At 41.4% G+C, this 17,865-nt stretch overlaps 1 protein-coding gene across 1 annotated transcript; it reads left to right on the top strand.

The window, feature by feature from the left end:
- The first annotated feature begins 1,493 nt into the window (after positions 1–1,493).
- On the top strand, positions 1,494–15,763 carry SLC30A8 (solute carrier family 30 (zinc transporter), member 8). Its single transcript, XM_009321692.1, has 7 exons — positions 1,494–1,697; positions 5,640–5,778; positions 10,780–10,933; positions 11,455–11,644; positions 12,049–12,154; positions 14,459–14,593; positions 15,618–15,763. Exons 1-7 carry the CDS (start codon positions 1,494–1,496, stop codon positions 15,761–15,763), a joined length of 1,074 nt encoding a protein of 357 aa, XP_009319967.1.
- Positions 15,764–17,865: the final 2,102 nt, after the last annotated feature.

The raw sequence follows: 17,865 nt of genomic DNA, 5'->3' as shown, positions 1-17,865 counted from the left end.
CAGCTGTGGCAACAAATATTGTATCTGGAGAGACATAACGGTTTTCAGTTGAGCCTCCTGCGACAGGGTTTAGGAGGTTTTTTTGCCATTTGGGCTCTTCTCAGTTGAGAGATAAGGAGGAACGTACGTCCTTGCTTACCAAACCACCTTGGGGCCTCCCATGGGGTAGTCTCTGGGCTGCTCTAGTGAAAGCACCAGATGTCATGGTTATCCAGAAGCTCCGGCAGTTGCAATGCAATATGCTCGGCCCCGAACCTCTTCACCCCCATCCTGTATTTCCTATGCAGGAGCCCTGAGAAGGACAGCACTGAGGTCTTGTGGCAGAGCAGATTTGGCCGGGAAATCACCTTGTGAGGGAGCAATGCTCAAAGAGCCACTTCTGCTGAACTTCTCGCCTTTCTATGAAATTAGTGGCACAAAGGGGTCAGCATACTATGAAGAATTGTTTCTTTGATTTTTTAAGTGCCTTTGAAACTTTTGGGCTAATATTTTCTATGCTAAGGCCCTGCTGGAAGATTGATAGTTTTTGTACCTATGTGGAAATTTGAGATAAAACAGTTCTGCATGCAAAGAGAGGAGAGAAATATCTTCAGTCAACTATATTTGAGAAAAAGAAGATTTTTTTTTTTTTAATAGTCTTCCTGACAAAGCTGTTGGGAATAACACACTGAAATTTTCCATAGAATTGTCTCCATGCTATGCTGAATTAGGTTACTATTTGCATGAGGTACGACTTTTTGAAAATAAGGACAGCACTGAGGTCTTGTGGCAGAGCAGATTTGGCCGGGAAATCACCTTGTGAGGGAGCAATGCTCAAAGAGCCACTTCTGCTGAACTTCTCGCCTTTCTATGAAATTAGTGGCACAAAGGGGTCAGCATACTATGAAGAATTGTTTCTTTGATTTTTTAAGTGCCTTTGAAACTTTTGGGCTAATATTTTCTATGCTAAGGCCCTGCTGGAAGATTGATAGTTTTTGTACCTATGTGGAAATTTGAGATAAAACAGTTCTGCATGCAAAGAGAGGAGAGAAATATCTTCAGTCAACTATATTTGAGAAAAAGAAGATTTTTTTTTTTTAATAGTCTTCCTGACAAAGCTGTTGGGAATAACAAACTGAAATTTTCCATAGAATTGTCTCCATGCTATGCTGAATTAGGTTACTATTTGCATGAGGTACGACTTTTTGAAAATCATACGGTGTGCATAAAATACACAGCCTAAGAAAGTCACCCTGTGCTTCATAAACTGCTAAATGATGTAGGAGAGCCCAAAGAGCTGGGAAACACAGCCAGAGCAGTCATTTCATGTGCAGCTCCCTCCCGCAGAGCCCTGCTTGTGCAAGCAAGCCTCTTCTATGACCTGCTCCGCTGTTCCCAACGCTGCTTTTATCCTTCAAAAGCATTAATTACATAGTTTCTGGGGCTGCAGGGCTAGACGCCCAAATAACCAGGGTTTTTCTTTTTTAACCTTCTGTTTCTTTCAAACCCAAAGGATGAGCCGGCATCAGAAGAATTTAAATGAAGAGAGGCAGCAGCAGGAAGCAGAAGATACTGAAGCTAATCCAGCGTATCACTGTCACAGCTACTCACAGGCCTATGAGAACAGGAAAAGGGAGCAGCATCAAGCCAGGAGGAAGCTCTGTGTAGCATCAGTAATTTGCATCTTCTTCATGCTTGCTGAGATTACAGGGGAGTATGTTTGTTCAAAGAGAGCTCAGTTTGGTGCCCAGCACAGACATATTCATGCCCTTTTACACCTACTCTGAGCGCAGTGACCCATGATGCACAGAGGTAACCCACCTGGGATAAAATATCTCTCCTTTCTCCCCAATCTTTGAAAGAATTTTGTGGGTTTTTTAAGTGAAATAATCAAAATATTTTCATATGTTCATTTAAGGATTGCATGTGGGTGGGAATACAAGGATCAGTTAATGCTCTAAACTGCTCTCCCAGGTCTTTAAGCTCGGCTAAAAGTTGCTAGCATGTCTTAGCATCATGTCACAAAAGGTTTCTAATAAATTGGGTTACATTTTTTGGAAAAGATTAAAAGATTTTACGTGGTTATCCAGGCCAATGAGACCTCAGCACTGATGAAGGCTGCTAGCAGCAGGATCTGATATTAAATGCAACAGTCTTTACAAAATCCAGCGAAATCCAGGGCCAGATTCACCATCTGCTTTTCCTCAGTTAAGTCAATGTGTTTATACCAGGGCACATTTATCTTTTAAATAGGCCTGCTGGTGTGTCTCTGGATCAATGGAAAATTATTCCCCTGTCTAATTAGCCTTCAATTCTGGACCCATCCTACAATATCCAATATAACTTTAAGCTCACTCATAAAGCATTAGCTTTCGCTTTGTCCCACCGATCTGCTCTCTGCATGGCTTCTGTGACATTTATACCCACCTGATAGTTCCTGGCTCTTTAATTTCCCCTTCTCTGCGGTGAGGTGAGATAAGTTAAGGCATGAGGAATCCCATAGGCTTTTGCCACATGTGCCCCAGGGGATGTAACAAAAATCAGCCAGGAAGGCCTCTGAAACCCATGTTTTCCCTGCTTCAGCATCTCTGGAGCCCCATGAAAATGAAATAGAAAGGCTTTGTCTTCCCCACAGATGAGAAGTGGAGGCAGTGAAAGAGCTGCTGCATTTCTGCCTTCTCCCCTGGCTGCCAAACCCAGCAGGGACTTCTCCAACTCTTCCCTCCCACGTGCTTCATCTGCGTGAAGCCCTGTTGTTTGTAGGTCACGTGCATTTCCCCGTGAAAACCAGTGCATACCACAAATCTCCATGCAGTAATTTCCAGTGCCAGAAGTAATGCATTATTAACAAAACCATATAATCAGTAGGCTTAAGTGTGGTGAATGCGGCAATGCTAGAGGATAATTGGAAGGACAGATGATATGTTAACTAAATGTTTCATTTTGCTTAATGAATCATACAGCTTTTTTGCAGTGACAGCTTAAGTAACAGGCTTGAAGACCATTTTGCTTCAGACCATTAAACTTTGACAAACCAGTTATTAACGGCAGTTACAGACAGCAGTCTATGGAGATTTTTGTAATTATGAACCATGCATTTAATTTTTTTAATCATTAGGCTAGACAGCCTGTGTCTGATGATTGACCATTGAGGGACTGACGGTTTCTACTGCTTTGTGGTATACAAAGCTATAAACATCCATTGTGGGTAACAGTAAGTCATAAAGGCCACTTGTTGGGAGTATTGATACAAAGCAATAAAAGCCTATAACTATTACACAGGCTTTACTCTTGAAAATAAAGAACATGTTCTCCTTCCTTCTCCTCTTAAGGGCAAACAACTTCCGTGGGCATTATTATGCTAAACAGAAGAAACAAATCTGCATCACTCTCAAAGAAGTTGAAAAGTTGTGCTTCTTTGAATCCCTAGTGATATTTTTGCTCAAACCATCTGTGCTGGTCCTTACTGCTCTCCCAAAAGGGGCACTGTTGGCTGAGCCTGATACACCAACTGTCTCCAAAAGACAATTATCTCCTGTTCTTCTAATGCAGATCCACCACAATCTCCATAGATTTGGACATATCAGTCAAACCAATGACATCCTATGTACAGCCCTGATCTAAAAGTGCTTTCCAAGGATTTTTAGTAGCTAAGGACCAAATGTGGATTTCAAAGTACTTTATTTCTATTTGGGCACTAGAAAGAGAGACAAACCCAGCATGTGTCATCATGTCAAAAAGGAACATATAGACTTGACCAGGTTGCTAAGATAAGCAGACTGAGATGTCAGAAACTCACCCAAGGCATTAGTTATGCCAGCAATACATAAAATAATAATTTGCCAACATTTTTCAAAGAGGGCAGGCTAGAAGCAAGCTTTTGTAATGCTGTCCCACAGAACATGGAAATACAGTATCTAAAATGCAATAGGGTTTTGCAGGCAGCTTGTGCTCTACATTTTTGTTTGCTGAAAGATAGCTGATGCCTTGGTTGTTAACAACTGTGCACTGCCAGACAAGCCTGCTTCCCTCTGCTATGCAAAATTGCTTCCCACTTGGGAAACAGCTACCCTGCAAACAGCGAAAGTCTAGGAGCTGTGTCATGACCAAAAAGTATATGTGCATTTACACCTGCTCATGTTCTGGGAAATCCCCGTTCTGTTGAATTTTTCATTTTACTGCAAGGAATGAGATGCTCCCAAATTCTGCAGTCATGCCTGCTCCCTTTAGGGAAGTAACTTTCAGGCAGCTGTAAATGGGATGTATAGGGAGGCAACAGAAAAAAATGATATATGCTCTACATGTGCAATATGCATTCTCCTGCGGTGACAAACCATACAGTATTAGGTATTCTAATCTAAAATCTGCATATGGGAGGAAATTAAACAGACAGTCCATCCTGCTGGCATGAAGACTTTCCATCTAAAAGGAAAGAAAAGATGTGTCTACATGTCCCTTTGGCAGTGGTATCTTTCCAAAGCTTTGGAAGAGGCATTTTATGATGTTTTTCAGGATTCGTTGATTCTCATATGGGTTGTGGTCAGGAGAAACAGGTGAGTTGAAATTAATTAAATAACTGAAGAAGGATGGAAATATATTGCCGAACGCAGAAACTAGACATTTTGGCTCTATTATTCACATTTCCATTTTTCTGCATTTCCACTCTGATGAAAAGATTCCCCTGCTACGACAAGTTGGCAGGACAGCTTCCTGCCTGTGACCCTTGTCTTCTCCTGCAGCCACCGGCAGCTGGCGTAGTTTAGAGCAATCTTGTAGTTTCTTTGGATCTGTCTTTAGCCCTAAGACATGGTTAGAAGAATTTGGCAAAATAATGATATTTGGCTTACTGGGTAAAAGAAATGTGGTTTCAGATAGCCTAAAATGGCTTGGATTTTTTTTTTCAGAATTCACATGAAACCAAAACCCCCCAAAGTAAAATGACATTCAGCCACATTTTTCCAGCTCTAGCAGCAAAATTAAATCATGCATTACAGATACAAAATGATAGATTAGACCTGCAAACAGAACATTTTTCTCTATGCCCTCACCAAAATGGCTGGTTGTTTATCATAGCTCTTCTACTAGGACCTTTCCTTCTACTCCTGTTTTAGTGTTGCCTGTGACAAATAACAAGTTGGGCATCCAGCCATCCAAAACTCAGGAAGTACATGCATATTTTCCTATAACAAATAGGAAATGAATCCCATAAGCTAAGAGTCTGAGTATTTGTACATAAAAATACTAGCGATCTGTGAAGAGATAGTGGGAGGATACTGGAAATGTGATCCCTAATCTTCTGATGTAATCCATCTTCTGATGCCGCTTTTCACCAAGAAATCTGATATTAAAATAGTTACAGTAAAACAGTCCAATAGTAGTATAACCACAGCACTAATGTATCACAACTCTTATTGTCCTTAGGACTCTCTCTCGCTCTCACAAAGAAATTTAGCTTATTTCCTTCTATTAATTTATACCTTGCATTGCATGAACGAGGTACAAATGAAACTAAATTTGAAGAGTTTTGAGTCGTGTGTGTGATCACTGAAAATTGAGTGTTCCCTTTGATTCGCAGCAAAGCAGGTCTCGAGTTTGATCTGGTCAACTCAAACTTCCGACCAGAGCCATGATACGGACACGTGTTTCCCACAGGTGGGCAGATCGCCAGGAGCCTGGCGGTGATCACCGATGCGGCACACATCCTGGTGGACCTGACAAGCTTCCTGATCAGCCTCTTCTCACTGTGGCTTGCCTCCAAACCTCCCACCAAGCAGCTAACTTTCGGGTGGCACCGAGCAGGTAGCAAACATGTCACAGTATGAACATGTGGAATGGGAAAGGGAAGTCATCATAGCCAGGGATCGGAAAACATGCCGATGCCCAACATAGGTCTGCAGATATTTAGAGATAGTGCACTAATGCTCTCAAAGCCCCCAGGACACATGTTAAACAGAGCAAGCCAGTGAGCTTCAAAGAAGTAAAAAGCACAGTCATCTCTTATCTACAAACGTGTCTTTCCGTTCATTATTGAATATAGTTTTGGGCTGGTGCTAGTTCTGGCTGAGATAACAGCAACTTCCCCTAGTGACTTGCGTGTGAGGAGGACTGAGTCCTCAATCTACTATGAAATGCAAGTTTTTATGAAAACAACAATACCCATAAAAATGAGGGTCTACTCCATTTATAGAATGATAAAGCAAATCATTAAATTATTTTAAAAAGACAACGAAGTTATATCTGTAGAAAAGTGAGATCCTTTAACATTTACCATTTTCTAAATCTTCTCCCTGCATATCTTTTTATCGCTGCTGTTTTTTATCACATGGAAGTACTGGTAGATTTTGAAAGTTCTGTCTCCTCAACCAAAATCAATATATTTACAGATGACACCTAACACCAAAAGCCTTACAATCAAACACAAGTGCTTTGACAAAAGACAAGACATCAGCAAAATATTAACTATGAGAAAAATTTTCTGGGGGTATGATTCTGTTCAAGATTTAGACACCTAAATATCAATGTCTACATGTAAGTGAGCACATAGAAGCACAGAGTCCGAGTTTCTGATACGTTCAACAGAAATCTAGGTTCCGTTCAGCTGTCTAAACATAGAGGTCTAGTGCTATATCCCTGGGGTGTCTGAGGCTTACGCATGGGAATGGCAGCTGTGGCACAAGACCCACAGGAGACTGCCCATGATGCCAAGCACAAGACCAGGGCATCTCAAATGCTACCAGACACTTGTAGGTAAGAAACTACAATGTGTTCCCAGTCAGTCAATGGAGCAGGGAGCTGTGTGAATCACCATTAATTTAATGTCCATTGTCCACAATGGGAGCTTAGACACCTAGCTCACACCTACATGTAGACATTTAAATTTAGTTGCCTTGGTCTGGAAATGAATCCTACACTGGGAGTCTTAGGGGTCAATTTATTTGCTGATATGTAAGGGATTGGTGCTATTTGAAATGCCCTAATGTGTTCCACAAAGTTTCCAACTGCCGCTCTAGAAGGCTATCGGTCATCTATACATCTTGTGTCAAGTCAGTTTTGGGCCCCTCACTACAAGAAGGATGTTGAGATGTTGGAGCGTGTCCAGAGAAGGGCAACGAGGCTGGTGAGGGGTCTGGAGAACAAGTCTTCTGAGGAGCGGCTGAGGGAGCTGGGGTTGTTTAGCCTGGAGAAAAGGAGGCTGAGGGGAGACCTCATCGCTCTCTACAACTACCTGAAAGGAGGTTGTAGCGAGGTGGGTGTTGGTCTCTTCTCCCAAGTAACTGGCGAAAGGATGAGAGGAAATGGCCTCAAGTTGCGCCAGGGGAGGTTTAGATTGGATGTGAGGAAAAATTTCTTTACTGAAAGAGTAGTTAAACATTGGAACAGGCTGCCCAGGGAAGTGGTTGAGTCACCATCCCTGGAAGTATTTAAAAGATGGGTAGATGAGGCGCTTAGGGACATGGTCTAGTGGGCATGGTGGTGTTGGGTTGACGGTTGGACTCGATGATCTTGAAGGTCTCTTCCAACCTTAATGATTCTATGATTCTAAGTCATATATGGAGGTGTCAGTGTATCTCAAATGGCTCTAGACACCTATGCACCTGAACTGAGGACTCAGATGATAAATGCTTCAAGAATGTTCAATAGGAAGGTCTAGAAGCAGCTTCTGACTCAGGATGTCTGCAGGCCAAGGTTGTCTGTAGCTGCAGAATGTACCAGAGAAGACAAATGCCATACTCATCCTGTCTTTATATTGCTCCCTAAGTATATTCTACCAGCTCTGCTGGAAACAGGCTGCTGGTTGAGGGGGAGGTTTAGTATAACTGAAGCACGGCTGGCATTATGTTGCCAACAGACAGCTGAATTGTGCAGCCTTAGCAAACTGCTACTTATCATCAGTTGATCCATAATTACTTTTTGTGTTTATGCTCTCTTCGCCTGGGAATAAAGGGAAGTGAAAGAGAGACTTCTTTCTTGCTAACGAGATGGTAGGCAGGTTTAGCCACCTCATGTAGCTTCACCCTCAGTCTGTGTTAGGTTTTTTAGTTTTTTGTCATTGCAATGCAGAACTTCAAAACCAATCTTTTATTGCCTTTTTATCCTGGTAGCAAAGAGGCCCTGTGTCAAATGTCAGTGGCTATTTGATTGCATTCCATGATAGTTATCCTGTTTCTTGCTTATTTTCCCAGCTGTATTTCCAGTTTAATATGCAGGTGGGTGCCTTCATAGAGTAGCTGAGGGCAGTCAGGTGGGTGGCAGAGTCACTGTGCGCTGACTACCAAAGTCTTGCAGTTGCAGCCCTCCATGACACTGGAAGCTGTATTTTCACTGCTTTTCTCAGACTGATAGATAGCGTTTGTCATGTAAAGACTGTGTATGACAGGGCTTGGGTTTAGCAGGAGCCATCTGAATGCCTCCTGTCTTCTAAGCCAGAACCAGGCAACAGAATCAGTAAGACAGCAATTCAACACAATCCTTTGGGTGTGTAGCTACTTTCAGCAACATGGCTAGAAGCATAATATTGGAGGAGACTGATAGTATGAGCCAGACCTACTTCCAGGTAGGACAGCTCTCTTCCACCTCTATTTCTTTATCTCTGGCATGATTCAGAGTTTGCCAAACAATCCTATACTATTGTTTGCTGTGCTCTGTTAGTACTAGCAGTTCTGAAGAAATGTAACTGAGAACATCTTGAGTAAAACATTTAGTACTACTGAACTGGTCCGTAAGCTTAGCTAAACTTTTGCTAAGATACTACATTGAAAAGTAATATGTATTTTCACCTATGTAGGTAAAGATGACCTCTAACGTTAATTTTCAGCTGTGGAGTATACGCACACATGTACACAGACATTCATGCAGGTGTTCTCAAAAGCTGTTGGCTCCTTTCATGGCAATGATGGCATAGCCATCAACACCTTCAGCTGGGCCAGGTTTGCAGGGCTTCAACCTGTAACTTGGAGAAAATACAAACACCAGGTTTATCAGAAAATATAAGCACCATGCTTTATGTTAGCTTCTCTCTATCTACTTTTAAGCAAAACTAGATTTCCCTGTCAGTGCACTTTCATTCATTATTTGTCAATTTTAGACAAAATGGTTATTGTGATAAGCATCTGTGTCGTGGTTTAACCCCAGCCAGCAACTAAGCCCCACACAGCCACTCGCTCACTCCCCTCACAGTGGGATGGGGGAGAGAATCAGAAGGGTAAAAGTGAGAAAACTCATGGGTTGAGATAAAGACAGTTTAATAGGTAAAGCAAAAGCTGTGCACACAAGCAAAGCAGAACAAGGAATTCATTCACTCCTTCCCATCGGCAGGCAGGTGTTCAGCCATCTCCAGGACAGCAGGGCTCCATCACACGTAACGGTTACTTGGGAAGACAAACGCCATCACTCCGAACATCCCCCCCTTCCTTCTTCTTCCCCAGCTTTCTATGCTGAGCATGACGTCATATGGTGTGGAATATCCCTTTGGTCAGCTGGGGTCAGCTGTCCCGGCTGTGTCCCCTCCCAGCTTCTTGTGCACCCCCAGCCTACTCGCTGGTGGGGTGGTGTGAGAAGCAGAAAAGGCCTTGACTCTGTGTCAGCACTGCTCAGCAGTAACGAAAACATCCCTGTGTTATCAACACCGTTTCCAGCACAAATCCAAAACATAGCCCCATACTAACTACTATGAAGAAAATTAACTCTACTCCAGCCAAAACCAGCACAATTTGGAGCCTGCACTGCTGCAAAATGTATGACCCTCATAAAAATATATTCAAAATCATAAGTTGAGTTTCAGCTGCTTTCATGAACTGACAGTGGAGGTCTGTGCAAGTGCTTTGCTCTTTCTATCTACTGCCTTTCACTTTGCTGTTACCTTTCATTTTCCTTGGTATTATCTCAGTTGTACTCATAAAGTGCCACATTTACCCATTCAAGTCACATGGCAATTACTAGTCCCACATCCTGTTAAAAACATGGTGCACGTTCATACGAACATCCCCAGACCTCGCCTATGGCAGTGCAATAAAAGGTGGCCTTGGGAACTGGATTTATTTGAGCCCAACTCAGAGCCAATAGAGACAAAATTAAATTTTGCTGCCCCAGGGAAAAAATAACTTCCTTTGTCCTCATCACTGCTGGTGGCACAAAAATGATTTTCTGGCATTGGCAGGATGAGTCCCAGCAGAGAGGAAGGAGAGGTTTTGCTGGCAGGACCTCGTCAGGGGCTGTCACTGCCTTTCTGAAGTGTGAAGAGATGAGAGGTGTGCAGAAACAAGAGAGGCTGTTGGAGGGGGATTATGTCTGCGAGTGGGTTTGGGTGAGCTGTCCCTCTCTGCTTCCCTCCAACCTCTGCTCCCGTGACCAAGATAATCTTGTTGGGGGAGGAGGGCTGGTTCCTGGGGTCTTCCAACCATACTGGCAGGGCCAGGCAACTGTGTGAGGTGTAAAAGAACTGATTTTTTATCCTTCCTTACCTTTACAACTCCTTTTGCTCCTCCCAAAACTCCCCAAACAATCTTTTTCATCTCCTGAATTTCTCCAAATGCCACATGAACTCAACACTGGAATGGGCACAAAAGTAGGATCAGGTAGAACAGGGTTAGGCCACCACATGCATAGGGCTGCCCTGGGCAGCCACTGGATTTGCTATGACCAGAAAGGGTTTTGGCCCATTCTTTGTGAGCATCAAGGCTGCCAAGAAGTAACTCTGCTGGCTATAAAGCTCACAAACCCAGAACAATTACCATCAATCCCTTAAAATTTCTTGTGTTTCTGTTATGACTGCTGTTAAAATCAGATTTTTTTCATTCCTAGAAATTCTGGGAGCTTTGATGTCTATGATAATTGTTTGGATGGTGACTGGTGTGTTGACGTATTTGGCTGGCATGAGGCTGTTACAACCTGATTATGATATTGATGCTACAGTGATGCTCATTACCTCCGCTTGTGCCGTGCTCGCCAACATCCTGTAAGTTACTTTGTTTTCCTCTCCATATAACTTTTGAACATTGAAGGTGCTGCTGTATTTCAATAAAAAACGATAGAGAGATATTGGCCTCAAAAATATTAAGTGTTTATGAGTTTCATGAGAACATGGAAAGGGGTAGAGAAGAGGGATCCTGCTTCTCGTTGAAGGCTGCAGTTGCTCTCCTCCTTTCTGTTAGCTGCCACACTGGGAAGTGAAATTATAAATGCACAAACTTCAGGAAAAGATTAATCTCTATCTCACTTTTTATTAGATGTCAGAACATTGAAGAGGTCTATAGAAAATGAGGCCTCATTAATTCCCCTGTTCACAGACTTTCTTGTTTGTATAAAAAACACTGAATCACCTAGGAATTATCTGCTTAGCCACTCTGTATTTTTGCCTAATGTGTCTGATTTTACTGTTCAGCATTCAGAAGTGAGAGGATTGAGGACATGTGTGATATCACTGCTTTCAGAGGTGCAATAACCCCACTGATATTTGTAGCTTTACATGTCTTGCAGACTAAGCCTGATTCTGCACCAGACCGGCCACAGGCACAGCCATGGGGCACAAGCCCCAGAATACGTGTCAGCCCCTCCAGAAAAGGCAGCTCTGAGCAATGCCAGTCTGCGGGCAGCCTTTGTGCACACCATCGGAGATCTATTCCAGAGTATTAGTGTGCTAATTAGTGCGCTTATCATCTTCTTTAAGGTTAGTTTTATTAGTTCACTTGCCTTCCTTGCAATTAAGGATAACAGTTATTTTCACAGCATTGTGACACTAGGTACTATGTAAATATTTTCTCTGTCTTAATGATATAGATTGTAATTTAGTCAAAGACAATTATATTTATTCTTGGGAATTGAAATGACTGTTGAAAGTGTAACACTTGCTTCTTGGTGTTTCAACTGCAAGGAGGATACTTTGGTGCCTCTCCCTTTCTTCGCCTGTAGCACCTTCATTCCCTGTGCTGAGGCTCCTTAACTGGCAAAGGAGGTCAGCACTCATTCTGTACTAGATGAATGGAATATATTATTCTTTGAGATTAACTAATTAAAAATGGCAATAACCAACAATAATGAAATTAACAAAGTGATGTGTTCATATTTTTCTAGCCAGAATACAAAATAGCTGACCCAATCTGCACATTTGTGTTTTCCATCTTTGTTTTGGCAACCACCATCACCATTTTAAGGGATATTTTGATTGTGTTAATGGAAGGTAGGACCTGATTCCAGAATCAATACAGTTATATTTTGGTTTTTTCCTCTCTCTTTCTCCATAACGCTTATACTCGCTGACAAAAGTATAATAGCACACTTCTGTATCAGTTTCCAATATTCTCATAATTCTGATCATACTTTAAACCTAATTACAATTTTAATCAAAACTGTTTTCTACCATTGCACTAAAAGATTTATACATATGCCAGTTTTCGTAAAAATCTGTGTACTGGTATGTTGCTAATGAACTCCCAATGTGTTCCTAAAACTGAGTTGCTTTTATTTGTTGTATGTGTAACATTGCTTTTTATCACCCCTTTGGCATATGAGATGTCTACTCACTTTGTTCATTGTGTAATTCCTTTACCCATCTGAAATACAAGTCTTTGCCAAAAAAAACCCAAAGAAAAGAAAATCTGAGCTTTGAACTGTGTCTGTGAAATAGGCTGAGTGCAAGAGGCAGAAGTCTAAAAGATCTTTAGTTATGCCGGTTCAGAAAAGCAAGCCGATGGAGCTTTCCAGTTGCGTTCAGGTGCAAGGGAATAGACAATTCTCAGCACATCAGCAGCAAGAAGAACTAGGCTTAGCAATATTTAATCCTGTCAGCTATGGGCCTGAAGATTTGATTTGCAAGGCCAAATGACTTGAGCAGTCATAGATGCAGGTTTTTGCCTTCCTTACACTGAATAATATAATGCAACCTCTTTCTCAACTATGAAGACATAAGGATTAAAGGGAAAAGTAGCTCTAACAGTGTAAGTTTTGAATGGATGCGAGTTACTCAGTGTGACTGACTGCATGGCTATTCACTTCTCTCTTTCACTTTGCACCTACTTCTGTTTCAAGAAAGAAAATTTCCAATATTGTTTTACAGTAAAGCTTCATTCTAGGGCTGCTTTGCTTTCAGTGATTGTGAGATAGAGATACATTTGTGTAGAACTGTACCTAGACAGAGTGCAGCAACTGGCTGTATCTTGGCTGCCAAAAAATCAGAAGATCTCTTGATTACTGAAAAAAAAAAATCAAACTACCAGGAAGGCATGGCAGCCCCTGACACTCTGGGGTCTCTTTCTCAGAGCAGTGATTCCCAGCTTCCGTAAGGAGTGCTGACATGCCAAAATTTGCAATGTTCTGTTCCCCTCTGCAGCAAGGCCTTTTACGCCGTCCTTCTGGGGAGGTCTCTGAAGCCAGTCTCCTACCTCCTAAGTAGCATATTCTGCCCAGAATTTTCTAAAGAGAAATTGGATGTTGGAGCTGGTATTGGAAGAGGCTCTTACCCCACGCATCCAGTCTGTCCCGGGGTGTCAGTCCCACAGCCCCTGCGACTGACTGTGTCATGCAGGCACTGACTGTCCATGGTTTTCTCTAAAGAGCATGTGCATGTCAGCGTCATATTCTACTAAGTCAGCACTCCATATAGCATATCATTCTTGTAATAAACAGATAGGACAAAGCACATAACACTGAGGTCATTAACAATTACAAATAATTATCAGTTATGGTATGAAAGACAAAATTAACCAATACTGTGCTTATCATTGTTATACTTCGTAACTGGTGGCATTAAAAATATTTTTCAGTTTACTGATCCAAGTGAAGCACGATGAGCATAGCTGTTCACGAGGGCATAGAGGTGCATTTTCAGATTCCCAGGTCTCACTCCAGGGAAGATCTGTAGTTAAATTCCTTGGCCAAATTTGAATTTAGGCTAAACTCTGAATTTCATGTTGCAGCTCACCCTATCACAATTGTCCTCACTCTGAATGAGGGTCATCGCTATCATCATCTTTTGTAAGAAGGCTCATCTAGGAAAACAATCACTGATCTACTCAATAACTGGACCTGGGATCTAATCTCATCTAAGATTCCTGAGTCAAACCATTTTAATCTTTATGTTTGTCTTTCCCTCTCTGCTAAACAGATGCTTCTCTATTGTGTAAATATATTGAGGACAGAATCCCTCAGAGGTGCTCAGGTGATGCCATAAAATCTGCACTCAGAAAAGATGTTGGTGCAAAACTAGGACATAATCTGGCTAAACAGCTCACTTCCCTATGTAAACTGGACCCTCAGAGTATCTCCTAAGACATGCATGAGTCTCATTCTTCCGTAGAGAAGCATAAAACAAGGGATAGGATTAAATTTCACAGTGAACTCTGAAATAGACAGGCTTTCCAAAGCATTGAATATTTTTATAAAAATTATACATCTAACTGAATAAAGGTTCATGATGCATTTTCCTCTAACGATCATCATTCTTACCTCTTCAAAATATTTTTTCTCACCAATTTCTCCTTTTAAGGAACATCAAAAGGATTTGCTTATGATGTAGTGAAAGCAAGAATTTTTGCAGTTGAGAAAGTGGAGTCTGTTCACAACCTTCATCTTTGGTCTCTGACAATGAATCAAACTATTCTATCTGCTCATGTTGTCACAGGTCAGTAAATTTCTGTAAACAGCGTGTAAGTATTCAGCAGCTGCCTAGTAAAGGTCAGTCTCCCCTGACTGGGACACAACTGACTGTATGTCTGTTGCTTGTTAAAACAAATGTCATCATTTTGTTGGAAAAATAACAACGACGACAACAACAACAATAAAAGCTCTCAAATCCTCCTCCCAGAAATCTTGCCAAAACAACAGGGACCTCTACTTAGCCCAAAACTTGGAAACTGCAGAGGTTGTGGAGCAAGGAAGTAAACTACAGGATATTTTAAATAAATTAGAAGAATTAGACCCAGGCTGGATTTTTCTCACAATATCAAACAAATTTTGGAGTGGATTTGTCAAACTTGAAAACTGTTGATCCCTGTAAGAAAAACTTAGAGGGCAAATCTGCATTCCTGAGGCATCACTAGCTGTAAAACAATCTTTAAAACATAGCTTAGAGTGTAGAGGTAACTACAGGGGAACAGTTCATCTTTAAAAATATTTTTTTAAAATGTAGTCCTTATCCCTGTTGACCAATTGTCCACTACTACCTAGATCAATTTGCTTGTTTATCTGTTTGCTTTGTACCTCTTCAGGTTTATTTAAGAAAAAAATTCCACCTGTGTTTGGCCAGGAATGGGTTCAGAAACAAATTCCTCCATGGAGACCCTGCTTCCCAAAAAGAGTGGGTCTATCAACCATCCGAATCATTTGGCACTGTTGCTACTCCCTGACTGGATGAACTAATCTTTATTAAGTATTCCTGCTTTCCTCCAGTCTTCTGCCAAACTGAATTTCTTTGGTGATTACTCTTAGCTCAGCTCTTGCCAAAGTTGCATATTCTGACCACATTTGAATGAACAAACTTTTGCTGACATGCAGGTTCCTGAAAGGAGGATAAAAAGGACAAGACACATGTCTCAAAACAAACTTCTTGTTAGAAGTTTGTGAATAGTTTCTGTCAGTAAACACTTACTCTTCTTTAAAGTATTATATTATAAGCATTTTTATTATTTTCTGCTTGCTATCTATAGCAGACACAGCGGACAGCCAGAAGATTTTGAGAGAGATTACTCAAGCCCTGTTTGAGCACCACAGCTTCCACTCCATCACCATTCAGATTGAATCGGGAGAGGATCAGAAACGAGACTGTGTCTTCTGTCAAGAGCCCAGGGATTAAAGGGAGCAGTATGCTACGCAAAATAACAATCACCCCTCTTACAGGTCAATGGAGACTATATGTGCTGGTTGTATGTAACTAATTAACAACAAATGGTAATTAACTGAACTAAAAAGCCCTGCCACTGCAAGCAGTGCATGGACCTTTATTTGTTGGTACCATCTACCAGGAGAGAACGCCTACTAGGTCCATCCATCTGCTAGATTACCTGTCCATCAGCGGTTACTTTCAATTACAAGAGAAAGCATCTAAATTGTTCTTGACTAGAGCAGCAGATTGGCACTAAAGCAACATTTAAGAGTGCCTGTTTGTAATCACAGGTAACAAAAAACTAATCAACCTTCAAATTAGCAGCAGACCAATTATCACAAAATGTAATGAAATGTAAGTTTGCTGTTAGCAAAGCTCAACACTTACTCAGGATAAAAGAGAAAATTTAAATTAGCACAAGGGATGAAGAGATCTGGGAAAGAAAGAGATGGTAGCATGCGCTTTCCCTGCCTTTTGTCAGACACTCCTCTTCCTGCATATGAAGGGAAGTATCAGATGAGCACCATATTCTGCAGAATGGATCATATGCTGCAGTGTGGATCACTAGAGGATTCACTCCATTCACATTTGGCAAATAGCTCTTTGTTTTTTAGCTAGCCCTATCTATTTTTCAGGTAGCCCTCAGCCAAACTCTTTTCTGCCAGACATAGGCAGTATTGTCTACTATCAAGACAACCCATAACTCGTATTCCACTGCATCATGATAAGTTGTGATGGAACATTTGTAGTGGATTTTTGGGTGTCTGTGCATTGTGACAATAAAACAGACCAGGTGCTCCTAGAAAAGGAAAGAATAATTAGGGCAAGGAAAGACTGTGGGCCATTGTGAACATCACATCTAGTGTCCTTCATAGTATGGCCTGTGGGGTGTTACCCAGTAATGCTACATCCTTGAAATTATATCAGGTAATTAAAAAACCCTTTGGCATATCACACAGCCGTTCACCATACAGGGAAGGGATGTGCCCCTCCTTCAGGCAGCTAATTCCCACATTCCTTATCAGGATGTGATACATTTTCCTCTTCTGCATACCTGGCAATGGTTACTGCAGAACTCTGAACAAAGAGTCAGGTCTTACTGCAGTGCCTCTATTTTTGTCCAACCAACGGAATTAAACACTCACCTGTTAGCAAAAACAAGTGTTGCACTTCAAAATGCATGCTCAACTGCTTCTTCACAAAACAACTTCAATTCTGCCCTTGGCCATAATAGTGCAGCTTCACCTTCCATGCAGAACTAGGTGTAATGTTTTCCCAATCCACAATCCTCACTCCCACAGCTGTAGAGCTCATTTTATTAACAGGTTTGTTAGAACAGAATAAAGTATGTGATACCGAGTAGTACTGAGTTTCTAGGCTGACAGCTGGAAAGAGCATTGTGTTATTAAGGTATAAAGAGACCTTGCTTTTTAGGGAATTCAGTTTTATTTGCAATAGGTTCTCATTAGTTTTCTACTTTATCATCCTAAGGAGATTAGAATTTATTATTAGGGGCTTTTGGCTATACATAACTATGTGATGATTGATGTATTAAGATGGCACTTGTTACCTGGTAGGGGGAACAAGAAATTATTCTGCTTTGTGGAGGCATCCCAGAAGATCTTAGTCAGGTAAACCTCCCACTGAAATCAGATAAGGTATTAAAACACAACACCCGCTACGAATTTCATGAGTATCTCATTATTTACTGGCTTGAAAGAACTGAGAACGTAGCAGTGGTATTCAGTACAGTGATAAAGACAGTTCTTGCCCTTTACAGCTGAAACTCCAGAAGATAAGACACAGATAAATCAAAGCACAGTAAGAAGCCCTAAATGAAGAAATTAATTTGTATTTTGGCCCATTTCTCTGCTGGTATAATTTAGTATAGTTGCCTCCTACCAAAGGCAATTCAGCTGTGCTTGTTAAGTAACCTGAGCACCCTTTTCATTAGTTGGGGAGGACAAGTTAATAGCGTGGCCTTCATATGAAAAAAATGTCTTTCAAAATGTTTTGAATAAGATGAGGACACAGACCTGGATATAATAGGGAATTTTGGGGAACAGTTTTAT

The sequence above is a fragment of the Pygoscelis adeliae genome, unplaced genomic scaffold (genome assembly GCF_000699105.1).
Source record: "Pygoscelis adeliae isolate BGI_AS28 unplaced genomic scaffold, ASM69910v1 Scaffold111, whole genome shotgun sequence".
In the NCBI taxonomy this organism is placed as follows: Eukaryota; Metazoa; Chordata; class Aves; order Sphenisciformes; family Spheniscidae; genus Pygoscelis; species Pygoscelis adeliae.
Note: the sequence above shows the minus strand (reverse complement) of the source record. Positions and strands in the feature narration are given on the sequence as shown.